Source organism: Panicum virgatum, chromosome 5K (assembly GCF_016808335.1).
Source record: "Panicum virgatum strain AP13 chromosome 5K, P.virgatum_v5, whole genome shotgun sequence".
In the NCBI taxonomy this organism is placed as follows: domain Eukaryota; kingdom Viridiplantae; phylum Streptophyta; class Magnoliopsida; order Poales; family Poaceae; genus Panicum; species Panicum virgatum.
Genome location: NC_053140.1, coordinates 3,261,720 through 3,283,367, shown reverse-complemented (window position 1 = coordinate 3,283,367; position 21,648 = coordinate 3,261,720). Strand labels below are relative to the sequence as shown.

The 21,648-nt window shown below is 46.9% G+C and overlaps 4 protein-coding genes across 6 annotated transcripts; 2 read left to right on the top strand and 2 right to left on the bottom strand.

Annotated features, from left to right (window-relative positions):
- Positions 1–1,036: 1,036 nt before the first annotated feature.
- On the top strand, positions 1,037–7,453 carry LOC120705703 (cytochrome P450 90D2-like). Of its 2 annotated transcripts, none has more exons than XM_039990182.1 (8): positions 1,037–1,371; positions 1,468–1,804; positions 2,674–2,826; positions 2,938–3,210; positions 4,073–4,162; positions 4,298–4,483; positions 4,999–5,120; positions 6,907–7,453. In XM_039990182.1, exons 1-8 carry the CDS (start codon positions 1,118–1,120, stop codon positions 6,992–6,994), a joined length of 1,503 nt encoding a protein of 500 aa, XP_039846116.1. In that variant the 5' UTR covers positions 1,037–1,117; the 3' UTR covers positions 6,995–7,453. The 2 variants fall into 2 exon arrangements, with proteins under 2 accessions (XP_039846116.1, XP_039846117.1); XM_039990183.1 differs by having other exon boundaries at positions 1,064–1,371; positions 2,677–2,826; positions 6,907–7,438.
- A 1,542-nt stretch (positions 7,454–8,995) lies between these two features.
- On the bottom strand, positions 8,996–11,673 carry LOC120705700. The gene is made up of 2 exons (XM_039990181.1): positions 11,324–11,673; positions 8,996–9,351 (listed from the first exon to the last, which is right to left on the bottom strand). The coding sequence occupies exons 1-2, from the start codon at positions 11,469–11,471 to the stop codon at positions 9,254–9,256; spliced, it is 246 nt and encodes an 81-aa protein (XP_039846115.1). The 5' UTR covers positions 11,472–11,673; the 3' UTR covers positions 8,996–9,253.
- A 2,710-nt stretch (positions 11,674–14,383) lies between these two features.
- Positions 14,384–18,077, bottom strand: LOC120705698 (DEAD-box ATP-dependent RNA helicase 20). The gene is made up of 10 exons (XM_039990178.1): positions 17,836–18,077; positions 17,485–17,723; positions 16,438–16,617; positions 16,179–16,340; positions 15,821–15,975; positions 15,481–15,573; positions 15,310–15,395; positions 15,003–15,229; positions 14,691–14,924; positions 14,384–14,572 (listed from the first exon to the last, which is right to left on the bottom strand). The coding sequence occupies exons 1-10, from the start codon at positions 17,889–17,891 to the stop codon at positions 14,523–14,525; spliced, it is 1,482 nt and encodes a 493-aa protein (XP_039846112.1). The 5' UTR covers positions 17,892–18,077; the 3' UTR covers positions 14,384–14,522.
- A 126-nt stretch (positions 18,078–18,203) lies between these two features.
- LOC120705699 (mini-ribonuclease 3-like) lies at positions 18,204–21,105 on the top strand. Of its 2 annotated transcripts, XM_039990180.1 has the most exons (8): positions 18,204–18,496; positions 19,260–19,393; positions 19,505–19,594; positions 19,878–19,930; positions 20,206–20,308; positions 20,418–20,533; positions 20,613–20,674; positions 20,759–21,105. In XM_039990180.1, exons 1-7 carry the CDS (start codon positions 18,277–18,279, stop codon positions 20,659–20,661), a joined length of 765 nt encoding a protein of 254 aa, XP_039846114.1. In that variant the 5' UTR covers positions 18,204–18,276; the 3' UTR covers positions 20,662–20,674; positions 20,759–21,105. The 2 variants fall into 2 exon arrangements, with proteins under 2 accessions (XP_039846114.1, XP_039846113.1); XM_039990179.1 differs by having other exon boundaries at positions 20,613–21,105.
- Positions 21,106–21,648: the final 543 nt, after the last annotated feature.

Genomic DNA, 21,648 nt, shown 5'->3' with positions numbered 1-21,648 from the left:
ATGAGAAATCTTATAAAGTTTTGGAATTTTGAAGACAACTAAACATAGAGGATTTTATGGTACTGTTTCCATGGATTTTCTGCTACTAGTCAAAACTCAAAAGAATAAAAAAAGAGGACGGGTCCTCCCTTTTTATGGGCGTGGGCCCGCCCGGGCGTGTGCACGAGGGGGTGAGCTGAGCATCGGGCATCACTCATGAGCAGCAGCTGAGGCTGAGCCCTGTCGCCTCACCTCACCTCTGCTCGGAACTCTCACTTCGCAATCAGGGTTTTTTTTACGGATCGGTCGCCTGAAACCGTCGGCGTCTAGTTGAAACCGGTTGGCTGGCCGGTTTGGTTCTTAAACCGGTCTGGTTTGAGTGGTAACCGGGTAGTTGAAATAAAACCGACAGAAAACCCACTTTCGTTCAAAATTTGAATGTTTGTATAACATGTTTTATCCTAAATGAACCCTCCAACCCTCTTTTGTACTACTTTTACATTAATACAATGTATAACATATTTTACATTGTATTTGTATACTTTTGTATGCACACTTTTTTGTTTAAATTTAAATGCCCGCAAAGTATACTAAATGAACGAATATTTGAAAAAATTTGATATCATTAGATTCGTCGTAACTTGAAGTATTTTAAAGATTTTTTTAAAAAATTTATTTTTTAAATTTAAATTTGAATTTTAAATTTGGGCCGGTTTGAAACCGGTCCGGACCGGTTTGACCGGTTACCGCGGTTTCCGGACCCGTTCCGGTCGGTAAAAAAAAACCTGTTAGCAACCCTCAAGGAGCAAAACAAAGAGAAAGAGAGCAACAGTAGGACACTGCCCCTGCCACGACACACAATCATAGACGTGGGGACTATACACAAAAACATTTTTTAAATCATCATCCATCGAGAAATCCCATTGCCTTGAAAGGTTTGTTTTCCAAAAAGATAATGAAATTTTAAAAAATTGGCCTCTCTTCTTCTTCCTCTCCTCGCTCTCGTGTCCATAATAAGTACTTGGCACTTCACACTTCACTTGGTTCGCTACATATAAGTGCCGTGCCTCTGCTCCCCCTCGTCCTGTCGTAGTGCTCGAGAGCTCGGTGGGTGCAGTGCAAAAATACACACCTTGCCATGCCCGCTCTCTGTCCGGCGCCGGCGTGGGTGGCGGCCGTCGCGCTGTGCACGCTGCTTGCGGCCGCCGCGGTCGGTCTGTGGACGCTGCTGTCCTGGCCCGGACGGCGGCGGCGCGCGAGCGATGACAACGGGGCGGCGGCCCGGCTCCCGCCCGGCAGCTTCGGGTGGCCGGTCGTCGGCGAGACGCTGGACTTCGTGTCCTGCGCCTACACGTCCCGCCCGGAGGCCTTCGTCGACAAGCGCCGCCTCCTGTAAGCGCCGCCCAGCTAGCTCTGTTTCCATTCTCCTCTCCGGCGACAGCAACGTGGCATATGGATATGGTGGTGACGTGCCGGCGGTGGCTGCAGGCACGGGAGCGCGGTGTTCCGGTCGCACCTGTTCGGGTCGGCGGCGGTGGTGACGTCGGACGCGGAGGTGAGCCGGGCCGTGCTGCAGAGCGACGCGCGCGCCTTCGTGCCGTGGTACCCGCGCTCGCTGACGGAGCTCATGGGCAAGTCCTCCATCCTGCTCATCAACGGCAGCCTGCAGCGCCGCGTGCACGGCCTCGTCGGCGCCTTCTTCAAGTCGCCGCAGCTCAAGGCGCAGGTCACCGCCGGCATGCAGCGCCGCCTCGCGCCCGCGCTTGCCGCCTGGCGCGCCCAGGGCCCCGGCGCGCGCGTCCGCATCCAGGACCAAGCCAAGGCGGTACGTGCCCCTCTGCTCTGCCGCCTCTGCCACTACCTATACCTTACTGTTCTGCAGCATGTACGCCTTGGTGATTGGCGATTACTGCTCTGCTCCTGCGCTCTCCTCCAGTCCTCCTCCATTGCCGCCCGCCTGCTAAGCTCCTTGCCTTGTTGATCGATCGAACATCAGAGAGAGAGAAAGAGAGAGAGAGACACACAGAGAGAGAGAGGAATCAAGAAGGAATGGCATGGTGGCGCGCAGACCAATGGCGCTGCCGGTGCGCACACGTGCGCGGCCGTGTCACCACATGGAAGCAGCTATCGGAGGCCGCGAAAGGAGTGGCCCCGTCTCTCTTCCTCTCTCTCGGTCACCATGCCGTGCCATACCACCCGGCCGCGTACTCGTATCACTGTACGAGTGGGCGTGGTGGTATCTTTCAATGAGATTGGGAGGGGAGTTGGGGCACTGCTGGTGCCTACCTGCTCTTCTCCCCCATTCAATTCCGCACGCGCGCGCCTTAAATACATGCCCCGGTGGGGCCCCTCCCAATTACCGGCAACACCCAAAAAGAAAAACACCTTACATTCTTCAGACCGTACTGTACTATTGTGCCATGTTCATGTGCTGTCTAGACACCACGCCCTCCTTGCACTCACAGGAAATTCGAAGTGTGTCTAGCATGCTAGGAGCTGGAGCTGGAGCTCTGTATGTATGCAGGCAGGCAGGCTGCTCTTTATGGCTCACAGCAAATTCAGATCAGCGGAATCAGTAGCTGCAGGGCTCCAGCATTCTGTTCAATCCTGGCATTCCAAGCAAAGAATTGAAAGAAACGGCGTTTATGTGCATTGCAGAGCAGTGAGTATTGAATAATGAATGTGTTGTGGCAGCAGATAGTGTTCGAGATCCTGGTGAAGGGTCTGATCGGGCTGGAGGCAGGCCCGGAGACGCAGCAGCTCAAGCAGCAGTTCCAGGAATTCATTGTCGGCCTCATGTCCCTTCCGATCAAGCTGCCGGGGACGAGGCTCTACAGATCCCTCCAGGTACACACTACTGCGATCCTGCTAGCACTCTACACTGTCCCGGTCTCTATCTCTGTCACACTGTCTTGGTCTCTATCTGTCACACTGAAGCTGCATCTGTTGCCTGGCCAGGCCAAGAAGAGGATGGCGAGGCTGATACAGAGGATCATACAGGAGAAGAGGAGGCGGCTGGAAGTCCTCGACGGCGGCGAGGGGCCGCGGGCGCCGCCGCGCGACGCCATCGACGTGCTCATAAGCGGCGGCAGCGACGACGAGCTCACCGACGAGCTGATATCCGACAACATGATCGACCTGATGATCCCGGCGGAGGACTCGGTGCCGGTGCTCATCACGCTCGCCGTCAAGTACCTCAGCGAGTGCCCTCTTGCTCTGCAACAACTGGAGGTGAGTGGAGCCTCCGACTCTGTGCGTGAGCAGCTAATTTTGGTGCTGACCAGTGTTCTCCATTTCCTTTTTTGGGTGGCATTCATGCATAATTTTCAATGGATAACAACCACGCACTAGCATTTGTATCGACGTATTGGTAGGCACATGCCACAGATTTGTCAAACGTTGCCTCCTTTGCATTCGAGAAATCGGCATTGTTGGGGTCAGGACTTAGGAAGGAGCATACGTGTACCATGAGCGAATACGTACGTCACTACTGGTAGTCGTAGTCTCCCCCACAAGAGGCTATGTACCATGATGTGCCATCTACTTGGTCGAGCGAAAGTCATGTTACTGTGCATCTAGTCACTTCAATTGGACGTTGTCATGCCACCAAACTCTTGTTACCTTGCTTTGGCACTTGGTTTGCATGATGACAAACCTAATTTGTTCAGTTAGTGCAGTCGATGGCGACGTGCGCCTAAACATGTACAAATTCACGCACCATCAGTTGGGCAAAATAAGTCTTCTTTCTTTCCTAACATGAGCATTTTCCTAGGGAAATTATAGGACAAAGATTCCACTAGCTAGAAAGCATGGTCTCTTACTGCAACTGAAGCAGCATCATGTGATTTACTAGTTTCCATTTACAGCGCTGCAGTGCTAAGAGAAGTACTATTCTGTCCACCTTGTTCAGTTTTGATGCCACGTGAAACAATGAAGCCATTGAAACCTCTGCTTGCCTTTTACTGTTAGAGAACGTGCCTATCTATTTTGATTTCTATTTTTCGTCCAGCAACAGTAAATAAAACCCACAAATAAAAGTGTGGTGGTGGTCATTTTCTGCAATAATGAAACCAACCAAAATTGCAATGGTCAGGAGGAGAACATGCAGCTCAAGAGGCGAAAAACCGACATGGGCGAGACCTTGCAGTGGACGGACTACATGTCACTGTCATTCACACAACATGTAAGTATACCCAATCGTCCTCATTACCTCTAAATTCCTATGTCATCAATAATGATGGACTTTTAGGATCTGTATATTTTCTTTTACCGTCAAAACCTACAGCTACATGGATAAATTTTTTTGGATCATATATAGGTGATAACGGAGACACTACGGATGGGCAACATCATCAACGGGATCATGCGCAAGGCGGTACGGGACGTCGAGGTGAAGGGGCACCTCATCCCCAAAGGTTGGTGCGTGTTCGTGTACTTCCGATCGGTCCACCTCGACGACAAGCACTACGATGAGCCCTACAGGTTCAATCCATGGAGGTGGAAGGTAAGATTGAGCCCCACATTTGGTAGAGATGTTCATCCAATTGCTACTCCTTTAGGCAACACCAGCATAATTGGGATTTGATGAGTGGGGCTTGTGGGACTCCTAACATGTGGTTTTACTCCTATAGCTCATCATGCATGTAGTTGCCTTGTACTAACACCTAGTATGTCAGGAAAATTACAGAGGCCATTTATTGTCAGATTTTTGCATTGTTGTTCTTAGCATGCTCAAGTTTGTTCAGTTTTCAACTGCGCTGCATATTTAATATTGGAAATAACTAGCAACTTAAGTAGTATGCATTGGTCAAGAAAACGGCCGCATCATCTTTTGCACTGACGACGATTGGTTAAAGGTCTCAAATGTTACTATGCGCGCCATAGATTATTCTAAGCAGATGATTTCTGACAATGAATGATCATTGTGGGGCTACTGCATTTGTGAGGCTTACAATGATCGCGATTTGATTTGGAAACCTAATAATGCGTTAATTTGGTCAACAACTTGATCATGAACAGGAGAAGGACACGAGCACCAGCAGCTTCACTCCTTTTGGTGGTGGGCAGAGGCTGTGCCCAGGCCTGGATCTGGCCAGGCTGGAAGCTTCCATCTTTCTGCATCACTTGGTCACCAGCTTCAGGTATGGATCAATCCCGTCCGTCCATTTGGAATTCTTCCATGGAAATTGAAATTACCTTATCTTTTTTATGCATGCATGATTGATTGATCTTCGCTCTTATTATGTTCCACGGAGCGAGGTAGACCGTTCACCCACTGCTGTTATACCCCCACACCGTCCGTCCTTGCTCTCTACGGAGTAGTAAGCTTGCACCGCCGGACTTGCCCTAGCTTAGCATGATGAATCTTTGCTTGCCTCGCTACATCCCCCCCCCCCCTGCATCAGGGAGAGAAGATGAGGATGGCCATCCTCCACTCAACCTGGGTTGATGATCTCCCCAATTAACCGAGTTTATTGGTCGTAGACATTCACCTGTGAATGTTCAACACCGGAATTCTCCTTTAATCTAAAAAATTAACCGAGTTCATATCATCAGAAGTTCAGAACCATGGTCGGGGGGAATGGCGAGCTTATCGTCACTTAATTCAGAATGGAAAAGTAAGGCCATGATGGAGATGGTCCAATAATTAGCGAATCGATGTTTGGATCTTCCGATCCTTGGTGGTACAGACAGTGAGATGAGAGACCTAGGGGGGAGTAGGGAGGTCCAGGAGTCCAAGCTCAGGACGAAGGTGACCCCTACGCCATAGAGGAAGGCGATTGATTCGGCCGGCGTGGGGCCACACGTGCGCCATGGCCGCGCCCAAGTACTACCAACTCATACGTGCCCACAGAACACCAAACCTAGGGCGCGCCTACCTACATCTACACCGCTGCTGGTGCTGGCCGGCGCACGCTCGTTCGCCGAGCCGCCGAGGGCCGTGCCGCCGGCCGCACGTGTGTGTGCGTAGCGTAGTGGGCAGCTGCCAGCGGCGCTAGCCTGGAGCGCGTGGCCATGGACGGGGACGCGCGCATCGCATTGGGCAGGGTAGCTGCGGCGAGGACATGAGCGCGCCCAGCACAGCTGCACCTGCACAGCGCGTGTGGGGGCACAGGCGGCGCACCCGTGCGCGCTCGCGCGCTGCTACAGCGCCAGCAACCGCACGCCTCCGTGTCGCCTGAGTCTCTCTGCCTGTTGCAGGCTCGCCTGGTCTTGGTATGGCATATTGGCATAGCATAGCACAGTTGAGTTGAGTCGAGCCATCTCTCAACTCAAGTCTCAAGCAAGTGTGCGCCTGCTTGCTTGGTCTATCTGCTCCCTCAGACGGACTGATGAGGATCGATCAGAGATTCGGGGGAGACATGAGTGCACGTTAGGCTCTCGACCCAACCAATTCACGGTCCATCCGGACGGATCAGATCAATGACATGCTTTGTGCCTGGCCCATAGAATTAAAAAAAATGCTGGAACGCTGTGACCAATCAGTCAGCCAGACAGTCAGTGCCTCGACGTGCCAGGGTATGGGTATGGCCGCTGTCGACAAGCATAAACATATGGTGGCCATAGTACTAGCTGCTGCCTTGCTGCTGCTTGCTCCGGCTTGGAATTTAAAATGGTTCTCGACATATGGTTTGCCCCCTTCTTTACATTGTGTTGACTGGCTGGCCAGTGGATAAGGGGCCGGGCTTTGGATGGTCATCAAGAACCAATCGAAACTCGAGGGCTGGATGCCTGCTTGCTTTCCTCATGCTTCTTGTGGGTACACAATTAAGCAGCTAGCACAGGTCGTCTTCATGGCGATCAAACCATTATTCATCATGCATGGCAATGGCATCGTGCTGTTGTTTGTTGCTTGGCGAAATACATCGATGGCATTGAATTGACGATGCTCTCTCCTGCTGCTGCTGCTGCTGCTGCTCTTTGTAGGTGGGTGGCGGAGGAGGACCACATCGTCAACTTCCCAACCGTGCGGCTGAAGCGAGGCATGCCCATCATGGTCACCAGCAAGGACTGACTGCCCAGCCGCCGCTTGCATTGTGGATGACTTCATCTGATGCAGATTTCAGATCCGCCGGGATTTGCAGCAACCTCTACTACACACTATCATATCATGTATAGGCTCGAATAGCATCCATGAAGGAAGTACCCTCTTGATCTCGAGATGGCAAGAACATCTACACATTATTGAGGGTCCCGGCAAAATGCGTTGCTGCTGTGCATTTGGATGTGGAGGTGTACAGAAAAGAGAGGAAGAGGAAGGCTAGGAAGCATGGTTACTAATATATGATTAATTAGTGTTAAGCTTAGTATTAGTATAGGGTTATGCTAGCCATGACGACCCATCATGTAAGCATGGTGTCTATTATAGAGTACTGTATGTGTCACAAGGGATTGGGATTTGGGATGGTCCATGCCATGATGCCCGGCTAAAATGAAATGAAATTAAAGGTTAAGTGGCGCTGGATTGTGATAAGAGGAATGGGTCCTAGTGTAGTAGTGTTACATGCTGATAGGACTTTGACCACTGGAAAGCTTTTGGTCCTATTCGGCTGGGCGAGAGCTGCTGGGCCCATCCGCAAACTCAGTATTTCCAGCGAGTCCAGCGCCAGGCCGCCAGCCCCAGCCGCGAGCGAACCGACCAGGCTGTTTGTCTCTGGGAACTGGGACTGTGGTGGCCTGGTGCTCGTGCCCACTGCATCTGCACGACTGCACCTGCACGCTTTCTGCGTTGCTTTGGGCAGGGGGAAGACAAGTACCATACTATATAGGGCCTAGAGAGAGAGAGATCCAAGCAAGAGGAGATAGTTCAAAGAAATGGATTGGATTGATGGATGGAATGGACCGGAAAATAAAAGCTCCTTAAGAATTCCATACATACCAGCTTTGCCTTTGTGTGATCCTGATGATTCCTGCTCCCTTCATGCTGCAGCTGCAAACAAAATGCCGTTGTCCCTCCAGTGGAGGAAAGGGTAAACGCACTGGATCCTTTTTGGGACGCTTTCTCAAGAGGGGTGTATTGTATGGCCTATGGCCCTGTTTAGTTTCCAAAAAAATTTCTACAGTACCTCACATCGAATCTTCGCACACATGCATGGAGCATTAAATATAGTTAAAAAAATAACCAATTACACAGTCTAACTGATTACCACGAGATGAATCTTTTAAACCTAATTAATTCATGATTGGACATTATTTGTCAAGTAACAACGAAATTTGTTACAGTACCAAAATCCAAATTTTTTCACCAACTAAACACACCCTATGGCACTGAAGAACAGCAACAGATGAGCAGGCGGGCAGGTCAGTGACCCAACTCAATTTGCCAACCATCCAAAATCACCTGTTCTCGTGAGGCAATGCCAGCCCTGTACGTCTTGTAGCTGCAGTTCGATGCAGTAGAGGAATTCTTGGCTAATTTCCAATATGCATATGCGTGTTCTCATGGCACTTGAAATTCTGAACCTTCTTGTTCTCCTCCCAAGCCTCTTGTCCTCACCACGATGAGTTGGTACGCATGCCCTTCAGGCAAAAATGTCAACAGTGTCTGCAGCTACAATCTTAACACAAAGTCTGGCTGGCCTGGGCCTCTGCTGTTCTTCCTACATCCTTTCAGCGTGAGGCACAGCTTTTGCGAACACCAGAGGCAGGCAGGCAGGCAGGGCATTGATGCCCGCACGCTTGGGTGGCCTCATGGTCCAGCCACGTGGGCGTGTTCGCCCTTTGCGCCGCACTAAAGCAGCACACAATGAAAGAAAAAGGGCCTGGATCTCCCCCCTCCCCCCCCCCCCCCCCCCTTCTTGGAAAATCGCTAGGTTTTCATTCCATGGAGCAATCCGAAGACGGCTCCAGAAAGATGAAGATGATTTGTGCATACTGGCAAGGCCAAAACCTAGTGGTTTAACCCCAGCTTTTGGGAGCTTTTGCAAAAGGTAAAATGGGTGTTTTAGTCCCTCAACTTTGATCCGGTCAAGTTCAGATTTTTAACCAAAGAACACCAAGACATGTTAGGGAAACATTTAGCAGAAATACTACGCAACAGGTAGAAAATATTGCAAGACTTCTGTACGGGTCATGCCTTCGAGAATATGACAGACGGAAACGTAGGCTCCAGTAGACAAATTTTCTGGTACGTATTACACCAATACTATGTTTCTACATCTAGCGAGATAAGAAAGATATCTGCTTATTTCACAATAGACCAAAATCCTCCGATTACAAGCAAAACGAGTATGCTGAGCTCTAGACATCAGGTGCCAGAATAGGCACTACAACTTCATTCTTTCAGTGCCGATGGCTGTCCAGAAGAAAGTCTCTCCAACCTCGCCTTGTTAGCCCTTTCCATATAATCTTGGTGAGATTCATGCTTTGCTCCTACAATGAATAGATCACACATTTGAGGACATATTCATACAACAAGCAGAAACCACCTGCCCAACATAAAGATCAATAGCTAGCTAGATGATACAATAAATTGTTTACTTGTTCTTTGTTTTATCGGATTTGCCATAACTCAATAACTCAAGAATGGCATTAAAATATGATGGTACCAACTTTAGATATATATTACATACAACAAGTAAACTGTATCAACAAGGGAAAATAAGAAGACATCCAACATCAATCTTCAGTTGTCATTGAACATACTATGATCCAGATAATCCAGAATGCAGCAAATCATTTTTAATGTGGACATAGGCCCAGCCAGACCAGAGCACACAGTAGTCATATTTGAGTGATAGTGTTCAAGTCAGGAACAAGATCAGTGAGACAAAACCCTATGAGATGAGCTGCTGCATTTGGATACTTCTTAGACGAGCAAGATAGTTGTATTAGTATATCTATCAACTTATCTGTTAGTTCAACTTTGCAAGGCCTGTTCAAGAAGGGGTTCATCCAAATTACTTGAAAGCAAAGGCTGTGCATTTCTCCTCTAAGCACAGTGCCATTTGGGCATTTGAACTTCACAAGCCATGCCAGTTGGGAGTCTCTTTCACAAGCCATGCCTTTTGGGCTTCTCTTTCACAAGCTATAAGTTTGGCCATAATTTTCCAATTTTGAACTAAGGTACTCAACAGTTTTGCAGTACTAAGGTTAACAAAAAGATATACTTACTAGGATATCTAAGACTTGTGCAACATGATCCTAACAACGCTCACCTTAATCCCAATATGAGAGTCAGGGTCGCACAGGGTTGATGCCCTGTTTTAGGCTGGACGATCATCCCGTTTCCATGGGGTCGTCATCTCCAGCTAGAGGGGACAATGAGAGTCTGGAGGTGTTGCTGAAGCAAAGTATGAATGGGGATTGAGAGTGTGGTGCTGCTGCCTTGGGGGCAATGGGAAGTGGAGATGCAGTTAAGGAATGGGGAAACCTAAGTCCATGAGAACCATATGTAAGTGCTTACTGTTTTGGAAGCCAAGCAGATGCAGAGAGATACTGTTGAAGGGCTTGGATTTCAATTAAAGGTGATGCATTTCAATGGCAGTCTAGTTCACTAAAACGTCAAACATGAGCCTCCAAAACTACATAAGTATCATGATGGAAGAATTTGGATATATTATCAAGACATAGTTCAGACTACATTATTCTGCTAAATTGTCTCTTCGAAGCTAAAGAGATCCACTGCCTTTTCAGTGTCAACAAACATAAGGGTACAGATTGAATATCCAATTTTCTTCAGTACAGGCGATATTACAAGCTCTGCCTTCACACTGGAGATTTGAATACTGCTCTTTAAGCTTATGATTGTGCATACTAACCATGAAACTTTGTTTACAAATCACACACGCGAGCAGCGAGCTGATGGTTCATGCATTTCTTAGGCCTAATTTCACCTTGTTCTGAATATAATTGCCCAAACATGGAGCTAATGAATAAAACCCAAAATCATCGAGCACCTAAACAGTCTAACAAATCTAAACATAACTTCATTTACAGGTTCCAAAAAAAATGCAATTAAATTAATTAATCAAGCGCAAATGAATCTCTATGTTCAACCCTCAATACAATACCTCTCGATCTCCACGTATAAAAGATAAAACTGCATTACTACCTAAGTGAACAAAACCCTAGATCTTATTACCCTGCACAGTGCAGATCCATTCCAAAAATCAGAGATCAGCCAAGAACAATACAAATCGAGCTAATCCCAAAAGGTGAAGCCCTGTCATGAATGAACCGCGTATCACATAGAAGTGCAGAATAGGACTCCAGCAGAAGCGAACCTAACGAATAATCGAAATTCGGAACAATTCACCGTAACGCTCTGAGGAGGAATGGAATACGGTTAGGGTTTTAGGGCAGTTGGGGGGGGGGGGGGGGGTGGGGGGGGGGTCTGACTTACCTCGGGTCATGAAGTACCACGGGACGCCGAAGACGGCGGCGAAGATGGCGATGCCGGCGAGGACGTGCTTCTTCTCTCCACTGTACAGGTAGTGCTCCATCCGCGCGCGGAAACCCCCGCCGCCGGCACTCGTGGCCTCGCCTCCCATCGACGCCACTTCGGTTCTGTGGCTGCGGAGGCGGAGAGCCCGACGACGACGAAAATGAAGCGCTCAGAAGGAAGGGGAAGAGATGCCGATGAAGGAGCTCGCCGGCGCCGGGGACGACCAAGAGCAAGCGGGAAGGAGGCGGAGTCGTGCTGGCGGCGGTAGACGGTAGGGACGGGACTCCTCTGCAGTAGTGCATTACATTAGAGTACTATCACGTGGGCCCGGACCCACATGTCAGTGAACCATGTTGGAACGCACCCACATGTCATCACGTAGGGCCGGACCCACTGTCAGTGACACGGTGGATGGGTATTAGTCAGAAATTAAATTCAGTTTAGAGTGAACGTACGATCTAAACCAGTCATCAGACGTGTAGCGACGGCCGACGAGCCGTGGCCGTGTTTGCCTTTGCTTTGCACTAAAAAAAATGCACACAATGAAAGAAGAAAGGAATAGATCTCCTTTCTTGGAAAAAATGCTAGGCTTCACTCTGTTCTGCTGGCTTGTCAGCCAACCAGCCAGCAGGTTTTTCTCTCACACCGAATCAGCACCAACCAATCAGCAATACTTTTATCTCACAACAAATCAACACCAGCTACCAGCCACAGCCAGCCGAACAAAGTGTGCGAAAGATGATCTCAAACATTCCAAGACGAATCAGCAACACTATATTGCCAACAGAGCAACAGAATATCCGCAGAAAGCTTGAGCTAGATCACTGGCAAAATAGCTTGTCCGCAGCATCAGGGTGAACAGCAGAGGGAGCCTCTGTGTTTACACTAGTAGTACCTTACAAATTCACAATGTATTGAAGAACAAGGGTAAGCCAAAACCTGCATTGCAAGTTCAAAGGACGATTACCCGGTAAACATGGCAGATTGAAGATTAAAAAGGTTCCAAGGTTTGTACATCATGTAAACACCAAATCACATCCAAAAGTAAACGTAAACACCAGCGAGGAAAGAAGAAATGAAGACAAGCAAAGAAAATTCCAGATTGCACACAGAATATAGGAGACAATCAATCAACAACACACGATATGCAACAAGCCATCTACAAAAATTAACTCATTTGAAGTAGTAAAACAGTTCAGGAAATATAACAAGTTCCAAACAATCATCCATGGACCACACTGCAAGTCTGCAACCAACCACTGAATGAGTCCCTTAATATAGACAAAATTCAGTTTTCAGCGAGCATGGCAGATAGGTCCAATTGACAGATGTATTAGATGCACAGCAGCAGTGATGACCACAAATCTCCATCTTCTGCCAAATCCTTGTTTGCCCTCGGGTCAGTACAGCAAAAGCTGGCAGGAAGCTGAAGATCGTACTAAGCAAGATGTCGATATAACAATAGCAACCACTAGTCCACTACAAAGGGAACCACATGCCATTACAGAGCTATTAATTTCAGACTGCAACTTCAGATATGAACATTAATTATGTTGCATTGAAGTAAAAAAATACTAAGGAAAAGAGGTAGATGTAGATACGAGAAAATTTCTGTCCCTCTGAAGTTCCCAGTCCTAATCGACAAGGACGTTTGTTTAGATCAAAATCATCCTATGCTGGGCAGCCAGCAAATATCACACGACCTGTATGGCAGTCCATCAGGAAGCATGTTCATGGCCACAACATATTTTACGGAGACCAAAAAATAACCCTTTAGAATATCTTCATAGAAGATGTGGCCATAACATACCCTACTTGCTATACCAGACAACCTACAAGAAGTATCATCTTATTAAGGTGTGCATGGCCTGTCAACTTGACTCAGAAATGGGTCAAATTCTATGGAGCCTGGAAACCATTCCATCTGAGATCTGACAAACACAATATGTAAAAAAATGGAGGTGGAAGAAAAAGATAAGAAAATGTGGACCAAAGATGTATCATTTCAAAAAAGCTAAAAGGCAAATTCTATAGGACAGCAATTCGTCCGGCAATGCTATACGGTGCTGAATGTTGGCCTACAAAAAGGCGACATGTCCGGCAACTGAGTGTAGCAGAGATGCGGATGTTGCGGTGGTTTTGCGGGCACACAAGGAGGGATAGAGTCCGGAACGAAGTTATTCGGGATAGGGTCGGAGTGGCACCAATTGAGGAGAAACTTACCCAACATCGGCTGAGATGGTTTGGACATGTCCAACGAAGGCCTCCTGAGGCGCCGGTGTGTAATGGGGTTTTTGAGCGGGTCGATAATGTAAAGAGGGGTAGAGGTAGACCTAAACTGACGTGGGATGAGTCGGTTAAGAGAGACCTTAAGGATTGGAATATCTCTAAAGAGATAGCTTTGGATAGGAGCGCTTGGAGACTAGCTATCAATATGCCTGAACCTTGAACTTATTTCTTTCGGGTTTCATCTCTAGCCTACCCCAACTTGCTTGGGAAAAAAAGCTATGTTGTTGTTGTAGATGTATCATTTCAAAACTACGTAGTGTTAAACTGATCACGATTGCATAACCACAATACTACATAGTTTTACAACAAATTTTCAATCTAATTTTATTTGTGTTCTTAAGTAAAAAAAAAACTCGACCAGTCTGGGCAAGACTACCCCACGACCTTTTTTAAAGAAGCAGCTCAACCTTGTTCCAGACGAGGAAACCAGCAAACCCTGGCTATGCTAGCAAGGGCGATTTTTTTTTTTTTTTTGCAGCACCTGAGCACTAACCCGGATGAGGATGGCCACAAATAGGCACATCCAACCACCGCGCAAATTTGCGCACCTGCATGCGAGACCAGGGGCTTGATCCCCTGACCGGTTGGTTGTCTACGGCACGCCAACCCACCATGCTACATGCGCGGTCACTTTGTGTTCTTTAATACAAAGAGGCGATGCTGTCAGTCTGAAAACTATGGAAGAAATTAATGAAATTAAATGCATCACATTATGCCACTTCACTAGTATTGAGACAAGTTAGTACCCAAGAGTTTATGAATCCATCTTTACTGAATATTAGTCAAAATGTTCAGGGAGCCAGAACAACATAGCCATCCACAAACAAAACTAAAGCATTACTCTTAGCTTCAACTAAGTATTTGAATGTCAACTCCATGATCGGCCAGCCCCATACCCCCTATATCTATCACGGTAACCTGCAAAAATGTGATTATTCCAACTCATTCAGATGACCAATGAATCAGTACCACCTCAGGAATAACAGACTTTCATTTGTCAAAACTACAAGTAGACTGTTCCAAAGGCAAAAAATACCTGAAGAAGGAGGTGGTGCCCCACGACCCATAGCAGCTAATTCAGAGCTGACCTTTTGTCCAGCTTCTTCTAGAATATTGATAAGTTCCTTCGCAAATCTGGCATTAGCTGCAGTGAAAAAGGTGTAAGCTGTTCCTTTTGCACCAGCTCTGCCAGTTCGACCAATACGATGAACATAATCCTCGAGCGATCCCGGAAAGTCATAGTTAATGACATATTTTACATCTTTGACATCTGTTTCCCATGGGCAATAGAATGTATCAGTTTCTCCAGAAACATGTCATGTATCACATTAAGAGTAGTTCTGCATACCTAAGCCCCGAGCAGCGACATCAGTGGCTGTCATAATAGGACTTTTGCCTGACTTAAATTCAGAAAGGACCCAATCTCGTTCTGCTTGGCTCTTGTCACCATGGATTGACAAAACAGGCCAACCATCCATTCGAAGTTGTCTAGTAATCTGATCGCATCCCTTCTTGGTGTCCATAAATATTAAAATTCGGCTGCCATCCATTATATCCTCCAGTAGATTAACCAGCCTTATTATACACATAAAAGTATGATTAATACATTAGTTGAATGATGTGTGGGAAATGGAAAAAAGTTGTGCAAATCCTACTTGTTATACTTCTGACTCTCAGATAATATCTCCACATGCTGTACAATGGCATGATTAGCCTTCAACTCTTCAGAACCAATAGTGACCTGCATCGCATTAGTTCAGCCGTGTTGGCACGCAGTAGAAATGGACAAATGCAAGGCAAAATGTTGGGTGGGCTATAGGATATACCTTGTATGGGTCAAAAAGGAAATTCCTTGCTAGCTGCTCAACTTCCTTCGGCCAGGTAGCACTCCAGTATAGTGTCTGGCGATCTGGACGAATCTGTAATAACAGATGAAGTTCTAATATCTCGTAAAAGAATACTCATTGTTTTTCTAGAAATATCTGAATCAAGTCAAACACCCTCAGCATGACTAATACATTTATCCAAATATTGATAAAAGCACAAGATACTGAAATATAAAGCAAACATAACTATCAAAGCATTGGTTTACATGCACGTTTAAAGGGACAGGGGAACCATTATGGAATGCAGCATTGCATGTAGTAGCCAAAGAAAGAGGTATACCTGAGAAATAATTTTCTTAATCTGAGGTTCAAAGCCCATGTCCAGCATCCGGTCAGCTTCATCTAGAACAAGATATGTGACCCTTCGCAAGTTTGTATGATGTGATTCTATCATATCAATTAGTCGTCCTGGTGTGGCTATAACAATTTCAACACCTGGCATGAAAAAACATAACACAAAATTAATATAATCCAGGTAATTCTGAACTTTTCATCCAATTTCAGATCCAAGTCACACCTCATCCATGCATCTACAGTAGGATTTCGTGATATGTCCACAGAGGAGACCATTGCAATCAATCAAAGCTCAACCTAGAGATCAACAAAGTTTACTTCATGCAGAGGAAGGGAGATATCACCTTTTTGGAGATCACGAACTTGTGGACCTTTTGGCACACCGCCGTAGATGCAAGTACTTTTTATCTTCGATGATGCACCAAATTTGGTTGCCTCTTGCTGTATCTGAACAGCAAGTTCACGTGTAGGAGCTAACACCAAGACGATTGGACCATCACCAGGAGCTTCAACAACAACAGACATATATTAGTCAAGGGTTTTTTCCAGGATGTTTCCAAAATATGATTGAGAAAAAAAAACATCAGTGCAACATATTCTCACCAAGAATAGGCTGAGCATTCACATGGACAATGGCGGGCAAAAGGTAAGCAAGAGTTTTCCCTGATCCTGTCTCTGCAATGCCAATAAGGTCACGACCTCTAAGTGCCATTGGCCAACCCTGCGATTGGATAGGAGTAGGTTCCACAAAGCCAGCTTTTGTGATTTCTTGCAACACATATTCTGAAAAAATGGAAGTGAAGCCACCAAGGTCAACCTTAAATATATAAATATGCAAATATGCACAGCACAATAGAAAAGTGTACTGACTGCTTCATGCAAAAAGAGTGCTGCCTGATTTAAAGGATCCTATCATGGGCAACTCAGCCGTACCATATCTTTGATATGGTAGCTAATATAGATAATGGAAGTCATACAAGCTAATTACACCGCTATGAATGGTACATTTAGTAGAAGCTAGGTTCCCCATTCCACAGAATCCAATTCGGGTACTTCCTCAAGTCAGACTGCTTTGAGAACCAATGCATTTTCCACTAGTACACAGAATTAGAACTTAAAGGCAAAGGGCCTTCGGTTGAAGAATCAGCTCCAACATGTGGGTGCCACCGTGCCAGAAATCAAAAGGTCCTAGGACATTGGAACATGCCGTAAGTTGTTAGCAAAGACCACATAAGTTTAAATTCAGTGTCCTGTCTTTTCCTTGCAACTCTTGCAAATAGTAGACAATTCATTTCAATGGAATTGGCAGTGAACGATGACTTCCTCTAAACAAAAGTTGGTGATGATAGCACAACTTGAAAAACTAGTTTATATGTGTTTTCTGTGGTGCCGCATGCACACACTTAAGCACAATGCCCTATTAGGTTCTTAGGGCTTGCTAGAAATTTGAAGTTGCTTCAACACTAATCTTACTCATGTGGTAGCATAAGTTTAAGCCCTCTCAGCTTGGTGTCACAACTAAGATGATATTTCCATTGCTTGGTTCGAATTGGTACCGCGCACAGGTCTAGCCAAACATTGGACAAAATTGCATCCCCTCCTGATTCACCTAATTGAGAGTAGTTGCAGAAAACAACAACCGCATCATACCTGGGAAGCCAACATCACGGAAGTCGCGCACCGGCTTGGGCACATCGCGGCCCTCGACGGTGATCTCCCGGCGGCGGCGGTACGCCTCCACCTCGTCCTCCGTCATGCCGGCCACCGCGGGCGACTCCACATAGAAGTTCTTCTCGAACCGCGGCAGCCCATCCAGCTCCGCCGCCGCAGAAGCATCCCCTTTGCTCGGCGCCGCGAACGCCCTCGACCCGCCCCCGAACGCCCCCTCGCTGGAACACAAAGCGGAGTGCCACAATCAGTTCGCCGCTGCCACTGCCAGAGCTCGTGGGTTTAGAGCCCCCGCGCGGGCGGTCGGGGAGACCGGGGCGGTTGATTAATTACCTGCGGCGGTCGCGGTAGGAGCCCGGGTCCGCGGCGCGGCCGTCGAAGCGGCTCATGGCGGCGGCGAGGAGGATGGCTAGGGTTTAGCAGCGGGAAGGGTACAGCACGGATTGGGAAGCGATGGCCGGTGGGGGTTCGGTTCACTGCGTCGCGCGGCGCTCTCGCTCCGAAGATTCTAGAAGGAGCAAGCCAGCGGTGGAGGAGGAGAGGAGGTGAAGCTGTGTCATCGAATTGAAGCGAGCGAAATCGATGGCGGCCTCTTTGCGTCCAAGAGCTCGATCAGTGGGCCGCGGCCCACAAGACGTATTCGTTCGCGTTTCTTCGTACTGGCAGGTAGGGCCCGCCCGTGCCACGGAGAAAAGTGGGGAAAAGATCTTCACGGCCGTGTGTTATCCTGAATCCTTGCTCGCGGCGGCGGCGGTGAGAGCGCAGGCAGCAGCAATGGCGACCGCGGCGGCGACCATGAACATGGCTACGCACCACCCCCGCGCCCGCACCCGCGCCCGCCTATACGTCTGCGCCGCCTGGGACATGAACCCGGGCGCCGCCACCGTGGCTGTGCCCAAGCCCTCCAAGGCCAAGCCGAAGCCGCCGCCGACCCCGGCCCGCCCGCCTCCTCCGACCCACGCCGACCTCTTCGCGCGCTCCAGCGAGGGTCAAGGTACTGTCTCGTATCCTCACCATGTGCTCGACGCTTTGTGCGGCCGCCTGAAGCTTTTGCGCTCGCTCTCTGTTGCCTGCTGCTGTAGTAATGCTGATGAGCTGTTGAGTTTGAAACGGTAGGTGTGACAGGTGGATTGTGGTTGCATTGAGAAGAGAGAATATAAGTTGATTGGTTGATTTTTTTGATAGGCACTGCAATAGCAGAAATAGTTATACAGGCACTCAGGCATGAAACAAGGGTTTAACCTCGTAACTGCGAGGAGCACCAGCTTAGATCAGCACAGGCCTCTATCCATGAACTTCTAACAATTGGGCAGTCTGGTAGGAAAAACTTATATGGTCAGAATTTTCAGCGTCCCCATTGAGTGCAGGTTTACTACACTGGGCAGCTTCTTCTCAGCAATGGCCAGTTTCGTAGCACTTTGTATTATCCTGCATATGTGTATTTACCATAAGCTCGAACTACTCAGATTACAGAGTGATCTGTAGGTACTTCACTGGTTGGTTCAGTCCCCCAATAAACCCCATGCCTCTAGCATCAGTCTGCTGAACAATCGTTACCAGTTCCAATGATTCTCCCCAAGTTTGCACCTCTGCAAAACTGAAAGATGTTGTAAATATTATTTGCCACTCCCTGTCAGCAAAACATTGATGGGAACTAACTAATCCAATGTGTTCAACTGTTGATAGTGTGTCTCTTTGCAATCGTTCGTCATCATAATCTTGAAGGTTGATCTGCGATTAGTTTGGTTGATACACAGATACAGGAGCAGTAAAGAAGAGCACATATATGGGCTTTGAGAAATGGTGGTTGCCACCGCCACCGGAGGTGAAGAAACCCCGATCACTCTACAGTGCTGCATCACTGGCTTACTTGGGAGACTGCATATATGAAGTGAGAATCAGGCCAATCACGTGCACACTGATTACTATTACTGTGTTTTTAGTTGTCAAGTTCACGCTTGCTTGCTGTACAGGATCTGATTCTCTCTGTTTCTGTGTATAGCTTTATGCTCGGAGGCACTTCTTCTTTCCACCTCTGAGCATCAATGAGTACAACAAACGCGTGATGGATGTTGTAAAGTGTGAGTCACAGGTCTGGGTTTGCTTCCTTTTTTATTGGCTAAACTCAACATATATTAGTTATTATGATGTGCTAAAAATTAAAATCTATGATGTACTAATGTTAAGCATTTGTATCATGGGTTATTGATGTATCTTCTTTCCTATATGCTGTTTCATTTACAAACTTGTGGTTATATGGTTAGAAATTCCAGAATTCCGAAAACTATTCACTCTATTTGCTGTTTTGCATTTCAGCTTTCTAAATATGTTGTTCAAAAACCTTGTCATTACAATTGCCCTTTTCCTTGCTTTAGGATCTTTTGTTGAACAAGCTTCTTGGAGAGGATTTTCTAACTCAAGAAGAAAGGTGAAGCAAAAAAATTCTTATCTTATAATTCATGCAACACTATCTGCAAGACTGCAATATAATTTCTATAAGGAAATGTTGTTCTGTAATCTTAACATGTATGACTGCAGTTATATGGACTGTTAGCTCTTTGCCATTTGTCAAGACTAGTATGGTATTTACGAGTTATCATTTGTGATTTGGGGCAATCTCTTCACATTATCCAGGGCCTCGAGCCTATTAAAAATGATCCTTTATGATGTACTTTGAGTTACTTGATTAATCACATTTTGTAGGGACATACTTCGCTGGGGGAGGAATATTGTTAGCAGCAAAACTCGCACCAGAAAACGTGCAGGAATTGCAGTCTACAATCGGGCATCTTCACTAGAAACACTGGTGTGTGATACTCTTCAACTGCGTATAATTCTATTCTAAGCTGTAGTTTGTGTTCTACTCCTCCGTATTAGGGACTAATCCTCACATTCTTGGTGTCATTTTCTGTTAGATTGGATACCTTTACCTCACAAATTTCAAGCGGTTAGAGCAACTGATGTTTCAATTAGGCTTCACAAGTGGCGCCTCTTCACAACATATTGCAGATGAGCTGCGCTCAAGCTTCCAGTAAAGCATTCTTGATCTGTACTATATGTTTGAATTCTTCTAAGAGAATCTGCTCTTGCTAATCAATGATCTTTGGCAGGAAAACAACCCCTACTTCTGCCGAAGCTCAGCAACCTGCCACGCAGTGAACATTTCCGAGGGGTAATGAACCTGGTATCACTTGCACAAGGAGTTCTCTTGTAGTCCAGCGACTGACATGGGAATGCATGGCTTGCGGCATATCAGGGTCCAATAGTAAGGCTGGAATCAAAAGGTCTGGAAGTTCTGTATATTCACGAATGGAGCAACATGATTGTTGAGGCGCGCACATACACCGGACAGTCTGCCGGGAACCAAGGACTTATGTTGGGGAGGTCTGGGGCTTGTGACTAGGAATGATTAGTTTGCTATTGCAAAGAAGCTCCAGTTTTGTCTGGTGACAGGCAAATAGAATTGAGGCCCAATTTGGGGTGATGTAAACTGTAATCGACCCAAATTCGTGTAGGAAATAAACCGCTTCATGGGAATTTGTTTGCAGAACCAGTGAAAATTCCACTTGAAAAAACATGCATGCCGTTCTGTTTTTTCTGTAATCCTCTTGAACAAAGTTGAGTGCTGCTGGCAGAAGCTTGGGTAATATGGAGGTTTTATGCACCACCTATCATGTGCGCCCCAAATGGCCAAATATGTGTGATCAGGCCATGTTTGTGCGGTTTGCAGCCGCTGGTGGTGTTCCATGGATGCTCCTCTTCCATTCCTAGGCCGGGTATAGACACCCCCGAATCCCTCTTTGGACTTGCACTCGGAGGTAGGCCTGGGCGTTTGGTAAATACCGAACCGATCGGTTGGGCACTTCGGTAACTACACAAATTCGGTTCCTCAGAAACTGGTACCGATCGGTTCCTAAAAAAATCGGTACCGAACAAATTCGGTATCGGTAAATTCGATTCGGTTTTGGTATTTACCGAATAGTACCGAATTAGTCACAGAGAAGATGTAATAGCCGGTTCAAAAACTAATTTTAACACAATTTCATAGATACCAATAGTGCAAAATACAAATACATATAAAAATCCACATGACTACAAGTGTGAGTGCCAAAAATACATAATATATTGTCTATAATTGTACAATCA

Bases quoted from the DNA above. Each gene is read 5' to 3' on its own strand.
- LOC120705703 (XM_039990182.1), top strand. From the start codon at position 1,118: ATGCCCGCTCTCTGTCCGGCGCCGGCGTGGGTGGCGGCCGTCGCGCTG. The intron at 1,372-1,467 runs GTAAGCGCCGCC...CGGTGGCTGCAG, and splicing joins GTCGACAAGCGCCGCCTCCT to GCACGGGAGCGCGGTGTTCC. The intron at 2,827-2,937 runs GTACACACTACT...TTGCCTGGCCAG, and splicing joins GGCTCTACAGATCCCTCCAG to GCCAAGAAGAGGATGGCGAG.
- LOC120705700 (XM_039990181.1), bottom strand. From the start codon at position 11,471: ATGGGAGGCGAGGCCACGAGTGCCGGCGGCGGGGGTTTCCGCGCGCGG. The intron at 9,352-11,323 runs GTAAGTCAGACC...TATTCATTGTAG, and splicing joins GTGGTACTTCATGACCCGAG to GAGCAAAGCATGAATCTCAC.
- LOC120705698 (XM_039990178.1), bottom strand. From the start codon at position 17,891: ATGAGCCGCTTCGACGGCCGCGCCGCGGACCCGGGCTCCTACCGCGAC. The intron at 16,341-16,437 runs GTGAGAATATGT...TTGTTGTTGAAG, and splicing joins GAATGCTCAGCCTATTCTTG to CTCCTGGTGATGGTCCAATC. The intron at 15,396-15,480 runs GTATATCCTATA...AATGCGATGCAG, and splicing joins TCCTTTTTGACCCATACAAG to GTCACTATTGGTTCTGAAGA.
- LOC120705699 (XM_039990180.1), top strand. From the start codon at position 18,277: ATGGCGACCGCGGCGGCGACCATGAACATGGCTACGCACCACCCCCGC. The intron at 18,497-19,259 runs GTACTGTCTCGT...GTTGATACACAG, and splicing joins GCGCTCCAGCGAGGGTCAAG to ATACAGGAGCAGTAAAGAAG. The intron at 19,595-19,877 runs GTCTGGGTTTGC...TCCTTGCTTTAG, and splicing joins TTGTAAAGTGTGAGTCACAG to GATCTTTTGTTGAACAAGCT.